The sequence below is a fragment of the Habropoda laboriosa genome, unplaced genomic scaffold (genome assembly GCF_001263275.1).
Source record: "Habropoda laboriosa isolate 0110345459 unplaced genomic scaffold, ASM126327v1 scaffold346, whole genome shotgun sequence".
In the NCBI taxonomy this organism is placed as follows: Eukaryota; Metazoa; Arthropoda; class Insecta; order Hymenoptera; family Apidae; genus Habropoda; species Habropoda laboriosa.
In genome coordinates this window covers 1,215,946-1,223,500 of record NW_017100529.1, presented here as the reverse complement: position 1 = coordinate 1,223,500, position 7,555 = coordinate 1,215,946, and the positions used below count along the sequence as shown (strand labels likewise).

The 7,555-nt window shown below is 41.8% G+C and overlaps 1 protein-coding gene across 1 annotated transcript in view; it reads right to left on the bottom strand.

Moving 5' to 3' along the window:
* Positions 1 to 7,555, bottom strand: part of LOC108576542 (protein trachealess) — a 169,343-nt gene that overhangs the window by 101,034 nt on the left and 60,754 nt on the right. Inside the window, exon 4 of the mRNA XM_017939553.1 lies at positions 2,600 to 2,629. Within this exon, the coding sequence (XP_017795042.1) occupies positions 2,600 to 2,629 (30 nt within the window). The remainder of the gene's footprint in view (positions 1 to 2,599; positions 2,630 to 7,555) is intronic.

Below are 7,555 nucleotides of genomic sequence, written 5' to 3'. Positions count from 1 at the left end.
GTCCAAGCGGTCCTTCGGGAAACAAAAGCGCTCGTTTGGCCGCATTATAATACAACGACAGTAAACATATCCCGCAACTTAAAATCGCGCTGCTTTGCAATTCCGCTCTGCACCTCGAATTTTTACATAATCGCGTTTCAAAGCCGGATAATATTTATACGATAATTGAGCCGGCCACGCCGTGCACGATAATGCACGCGCATTATGGAAATGTGTAAACGCGGTGCTTTGATCATTTTCTGCGTTCGTCGGATTTTCTAGCCTACATTTTTTCCTTTCGATAATTTAACAACCTTTCATCTGACATTTCTTTTTTCTAATTGCGCATAAAATGTTCGTGAGAAATAACGAACACACGGACATTCTGTAATTAATATTTTTGCGACTAAAGCAATCTAAGTGGAAATTGAAGTGAACTTAGACGTTGTTTGAACGTTTGAAGGGAACTGAACGATAGCATTAGAGCGAATTCTTTTTCGACGAAAAATTGCGACGTACGTAACCTAACCTAACTTTGCAACAAAGAATTTGAAGCTTTCGAAAATTTGTAATATATACGTAATCAACGAATAATATGAATAAACGAAGATCAAAATTGCACATACCATGCCAAGAAGAAGCTCCAACAAAACGTCGCATTCTTGCAGCATACAATTCGTTATTTTTCCAAAAACTGCCAACGTATGTTTTCCATGTTCACACATACGTCACACTCAATCTCCACACAAACCATATCAAACTTGCTTATTCTTGCACCCACATAATCCACACACTTTTCATTCCTCCACACTTTCTTCAAAACATCACACCTAAATTCACGTTCACAAAAATTCCATTAATCTGTCGATCTCACTGGACGCGCCATCGACCGACTATCGAGTGATCCCCTTAACCTAAAACACGTCATAAAATACGCGGCAACGACGACGAAACGATATTAGAGTCGACGGAGACCAAGACTATATTGGCGGTTGTAGTGTAAGCTCGCATAAAGAATCACGGGTCCACGAGACGTCTTTGAACCGGCCATTATGGAGATTCATAGGAAGTATTATGCGTTACATTATGCGTATGCAGAGACGGGATTACGTGTTGCAGCGCGCGCACGCCCGCGCATGCGCAGACCGAAACGCGAGCAAGCAAGGCGAAAACATTCGGTTAATAGGCATTATTATCTGCGCACCGGTTTCGCCGGTCAAAATTCGCGCGCCCAGTCGCAGTTTAGTCTCATTTACATTGTTAATAGAATCATTATTAGGTTATCGTGGCGATTTATCCGGCTAATTGGAAGCTGTTGCACCATCCGTCGAGCCCCGAAGAAAAAATGCGTCTTCAGGGCAGCCTTTCGAGCGCCGGTTTTAACACCGGCCCGGGGAATATTCCAACGTTATTATCCCGCTGATACAGCAGCCTGCGAAATCATAGAGCAGCGGAGCGGGCGCGCTTGCTGCTCGATTAAAAAAAAGTTAATCGTCGAGTAGCGCAATAATTACTTTCGCCCTGGCTCTGCCCTGACCGCGCGAATCAACTTGCTCGAGGAGGGAGTATTTGGGCAACGATTACTCCTCCGATGGAAATTTATGCATATTTTTTATTGATTTTTTCTTTTGTTTCTTTTACTGCGGCGATGAGAAAACGAAGTTGACGTAGAAGATGAGCTTTTGAAATTTATGGCGGGTTCTGTGGTTGGAATTGAAACGAGGACTTCTTGTGGAAGTTGGGAGTACTTCAAATAGTAAATATATTTCGAAGATACAAAATGAAGCAAATTCTTCGAAAATAACGCGAAAATCATTCCAACGAAATTTTATAAAAATATGTTTGCAACAGCAGAAAAAGTAACGTGTAATTGAAATTTAGAAAGAGCAGTTCCTCTTGGACTATCTTTAGTATGAATTTTTTCGCAATATTTCTTAACGAAGAATTAGCAATTCCCAATTGCCCTGGCGTGTCATATGTAATTTCATTTCGAAAACTCGCGGACCACCGCGATCTTCTACGAATCAGCAGCATGAAAAGGCGTCTGCCATTAAATTCGTCATCCCGTCAAGGATCCTGTATATGCTCGCCTTCTTGGTAATTTACATCCCGACAAAAAATCCCCGACACCTTAAAAACTCCCAACGTCGTTTACTCCTCATTTTCGAGCAACCCGACCCCGTCGATTCACGCGGCAGCTTGCCTGAAAATTTCGTCGAACCCCTTCAATCGAGCGACTAGCGTTCTTCACGTTTAACGAGTCACTCTAACGCGAAATTCGATCGAAACGAAAGGAACAATCATTTTCTCGATACCTAAACGTGTCTAATATTATCAAAAAAAAAATCGTGGCGTATTTTTCAAATATTTTTGCAAACCCAAATTTAAAGTAACACTCGCAAATCCTACTTTCACCTTCACAGTTAGTGCTACGCACTCCAAAAAAGTTCACCGCTTATTTCTACCGTAAAACACCCTCCCTCGGTAAAAAATAAATCAGAAAAGAAAAGAACAAGGGAAAGAACCCGATACTAAAGAAAAGAGCAAGACGAAGAGAAAGAAAGAAGGAGGAAGTGGACGGACGAAAAGACAGATGCATTCAGACTAAGTGCTAGCATACCTTTCGAAAGCGTAGTGTCTCTCGTCAAATCTGTAACACATAAACAAGCATCGTCACTAGAGAGCATTGGTGCGGGACAAAGCGCAAGGGGTCATTGGATTAGAAAAAAACCATTGTGCGTTTACGGTCGACCCGTTTTATAAACTAGTTCCGACCAGCCTTTCCAGCGTGGAAGAGAGAAAGAGGAAACGAAGAGAGAGAGAGAGAGAGAGGGGAGAGATCGGTGGACAGAGGCGAAGAGAAACAGAAGAAAAAAAGAAAAAAGAGGAGAGAAAGAAGGCAGGGGGTGGAGAACAAAGTGAAGGGTAGCTGGATGGAGATTCAGGTGGATAAAAAGTGGAAGAGAGAAAGAGAGAAGAACCGCGAAGATTATTTGAGCCGGTAGACGGGTAGTTTGGTGCACATAAGTAGTTATACCTATAAGTAGACATAATCATCACCAGCGTAGGTAGGCAGACGGGTAAGGTTAATTTCCAAACCCCGTATTATGGTCCCCGAATCAACTTTTCCATAGTATAATAAGCAATTTTATGACGTGCACTCGTAATTATATTGAGATTAGATAAGACCGGCCCCGTTTAGTTTGCAGCCTCCTAGCCTGCATGGCCATTGTCCAAGTAGAAAAATTTAGACCTGTACAGGTGTGCCTGTGTACGTGTACGTGTGATTTGGTGCAGTTTTACGAGACGTCTGTGTCGTCACGATTTTGATTACACCTTCGTTGCACCGGGGGAGATTAAACGGTCTATGTTAATTCTAGTATTAAACGTTGCAAAATTTACACGGGAAGATTAACCTCGTCAGATATGAAAGTATTCAAGGAGTGAATTTTTATTTTTGTAATTTTTATTTATGGGTTGGATGTGTGTGTTCAGTTGGTTTTTATTAAACTTGAAATTTAACAAGTGGATTTATTGGGAACGCAATTTGTGTGCTGTCTCTGCATCGTGAGAGAAGAAGAGATTAAAGAAGAAGGAGAAAGTGGATTTTCTAATATATTCGAAATTTTACAAACTTATTCAAATCCTCCTGATCGATGATTTATGTTCTTCTCCGGAAATATTACGAATGTCACTTAACATTATAAAGAAAGACGCTAAAGGAGAAGGTAAATTTAACAGATCTTCTATGACAAAAAAAGTTCCTACTGCGTTATCGGTATGTCTGTCCCAAAATGAATCACCAAGTCCTATGAATTCGCTAAAAAATTAAATTTCTCTCCGCATATATTCAAGCCCACAAGAATATCAAACACCCGATACTTCCAAGACTTAACCAACAAATTGAACGAAATTTAAACAATCTTCCGCAACTAACAAACTCACTTTTCCTCCACACATATATTCAACTCCACGAAAACATCAAACACCGTTCCCCGATAAAAACCAACAGGACGAAAAACACGAAATGCCAAAACCCCAACTAAACCACCCTCCTCGCACTCCTCACGACAATTTCCCCGACGTACCTTAAAAACCATCCACAGCCCGTCTTTTTCCATCGGCCGCGAATCGATTTGCAAACTCCGCCAAATCCTCGATTCGATCGAGAAGAAGCAAGTGTATAACCCGGTCCTCGTGTTTTTACGCAGTTCGAGCTCGCGACAAACAAGCCCCGCGACACGCTGCATTTACAATGCTATTTTTCTCCTAAATGGAACTTCTTCTGATATCGCGATCGTGAAGACCGGCTGGTCGAGCGTTTTTCCGATCCCGGTGGCGAAGCTGCGCGGTCCCGCGGACCGGAATGTCGGGCGAACCGATAAAAACCGAATCAAATATCCTACCGTTCGGCCCCGTGGTCCGGCCCCCCCGACTAATGAAAATACCCATTGTTAACCGGGCCTGGTTTTGCGCCGAGAAATTTTCGGCCCCAGTATCCCGGCCTCGTGTGGCATTTCACTGCCCGGACGTATTAGGCTGAACACGTAATTACTGCGAGTTTCTTTCCGCCCTGGTGTACGCTCTCCTATTTTGGACACGTCGATCGTTTCAATTGACTCCGATGCGATGGAAAAAGTTGCAAAGGTTGCTCTCGGTCAATGGCGTGATCGTTCTCTTTTTTCGTACGGCGGTCCAAGGGAGGGGTTGATAAAACGGAGATCGAGGTATCGTCGAGGATTGTAAATGAAAATTGTTCTCTTCGAAATTACTTCCGTGATAGACACGCGTCTTGTATTGACAGTGCGAACTTGTGATTGGACGAATTAGAGAAATTTCGAGTTGAATTTTTATAGAGAATTATGGGGATTAAGATTCTTGAAATTTTCTCGCAGATATCAGTCCTTATTTCAGAGTTCAATTTAATTGTGAAATAATTTTTGTGCGTCACCTCCCTCCTCGGTGATATTCACTCCACTTTTTTAACTTAAATTTGACTTTCCACAACGTTTTTTTACTTAAAAAGTGAAAATTTGCATATTCAAAATTTTGGTATAAGAGAGACGGTATGTAATAATTACAGGAAAGTAACGAATCGAAAATTACGCATTGGTCTTTACAATCACCTGATCTAAACCCTACGGAAAAAGTTTGGGAGCAATTAGATCGAAAAAACGGAGAAGTTGGTTTGGAAGATGAAAGAGGAAAAATTGTTAGCTTTTCTGGGGTGAGATCGTGGTTGAGGAGGAGCTTCGACGCGGAAGAGGAACCGTGGCCTCCGTTGGGAACGTCGAGGGCCCTGACAATCGCAGTCAATTGCCATTACGGGAAATTAAATCAGTCGTGCTTCTATTTACGCGGACCCTAATGTCGCGTAAATTGACCGACCACTGAGATAACACTCGAGCTTTCGATTGCAGAGATGGGAAATAGAATTGGAATTCTTAAACGATCCACAGAAGTCTCTTTCTTCTAAACCAAATGCGACAAAATTTTCTCTTACACCGTTCTGTGCTTTCATTCTTAAAAAATCTTCATTTATAATTATAAGTATATTATCATCAACGTGAACATTAACTAATTAAAGTAAGAAATGAATATTTTCTTCGTTCTTTAACTGGTTCTTCGAATTTTAACATTAACGGCTATCCAACATTAGTATTAACACTAGAACTACCAGAGTTGAATGTGCTAAATTATTTCCCAAAGGCAAAACTATACAAAAAACTTAGAAATTAGGATGATTAATGGAAAAAAAGTTGGCGTACATAATTATTTCTCTATTCCAACAAAAGTCACTATATACTTCAACAAAAGCATCTTAATAATTTCTGCAATTTAACTCGTGGCAGAGATTCTGCTCCTAATGTGACAAAAATGGTAATATTAGTAAGAAAAATTAATTATAATCCCAACTTTCCTTTTAATTTGTACGACCGGGCATTGCTGAATCTAATTAATCTGTAACAGATTAGCTTTTGTTACTTGATACAGTACTAAAACAGAAAATGGCTGACGCTTATATGCACAGTCAGAAAAGAAATCATAGGTTAAGGGGCTAAAGTAAGAATTCTGAAATCCGCCATTCTGATGGGTTTGCTGGTGTCCTAGCATCAAAAAAATTAAACTAAATAATCCATCATCTGACTGCGCTATCCAATCCCAAGATTCTCACCAGAATACACAATCATCTCGAAACTTCCTCACGCGAGGTGGCAAGGTGGTCCAGAAAGGCTACCGGAAACGTGCCGGTGCCTCTGTTTCGCGACGCTCCAAGGCTTGGCGCGATCTCGCTCGCAATTGACCTCGAAAAGGAGGAAGAAGGCTTGCGAGAGCTTCATTGAACGGACGTCGAGAGGGTCGATACCGCGGGGCGAACGGAAGAACGTGAAAACAATTTGAATCGCGGGCCGGTTGCATTCATTTGGGGATCGGTTTTGGAACGGTTTCTCCCTGATCCGCATTTAAGTTAGCCTCACGTTCGGCCGCAGCACGTGATCCAGCTGCTCGAGAGGAATCCCACGTATCCGTGACGTCACTCTATCTCGGCCCTGGTGAGCCAGGAGCGAGGTGCACGAGCCGATATACCGGCGTGAGCGCGAGACTTCTGTCTAGTCGCTGACTTATTAGGAATTCCGCTCGTCCCACGTGCAGAAATTCGGCTGCGCCACGTGCATTCGCCGGACGCACGTTCTTATAATTTGCGAGACGTCCATGGACTGCTTAAACCGACACACTGATCTTCTTTCTCTTTCCGTGCTCGGTTCTCCCGATGCTCATTGACTCTCGATCGAGACACACGCTTCGCTTCTCTCCTCGAGTCGAGCCGAGAGAGTAAGCGTCAAGGTGAAATTTCGGTCTTTCGTGTGTTGGATATTTTAGAGAAATTCTACGTTCTGTGTGTTTCGGCTGATTTTTATTTAACCCTTTCGTGAGTGAATTTTTTTTTTCTGAGGATTTGTTATTTATCCACTCTTAAAATTTGAGTCAATTTTTGTGAGTATTTAAAGGGTTAACTAGGAGGTCTTCTTTTTATTTATTCGTAGCATTGTCTTCTCCTCGTTTATTCCTAATATTTTCTGATTCATATATCTATCTGAACACTTCACAACGTTCAACAACACGTGTTCTAGACTTTTAATCCTTTTAATCTACGCTAAAAGGGAATTAGCCAGGATCTCCATTATCAAAATCCTTCACGATTTTAATCTCTCTTCTTGCACCATCGATAAACTCTCCCGGCTATCTAAAATGAAATCCAAGATTGTCCTAATAATCGAATATCACCGAAGAAATGACGTATGCTCCTTGCAAAAGAGAAAAGAGAAAAAATGAAAGCACCGTGTCCATCCTTTAATTTCTTTTTCACGGCGAGATATCTTTAATCTGAGTAACGATAAGTTTCATGGCAAGCGGTACCGTTTCTTACAGGAACGAACGATCAGCAACCTGCATCATTGCTATTAATCACGACATTATCATTTAATTGATACTCTCGCGGCATAGCGTATAATGGCAGAAAAATATGCGGAGCCCGCGTATTCTTTCGGCCGGTGCGCAGGAGAAGTGCTTTTTC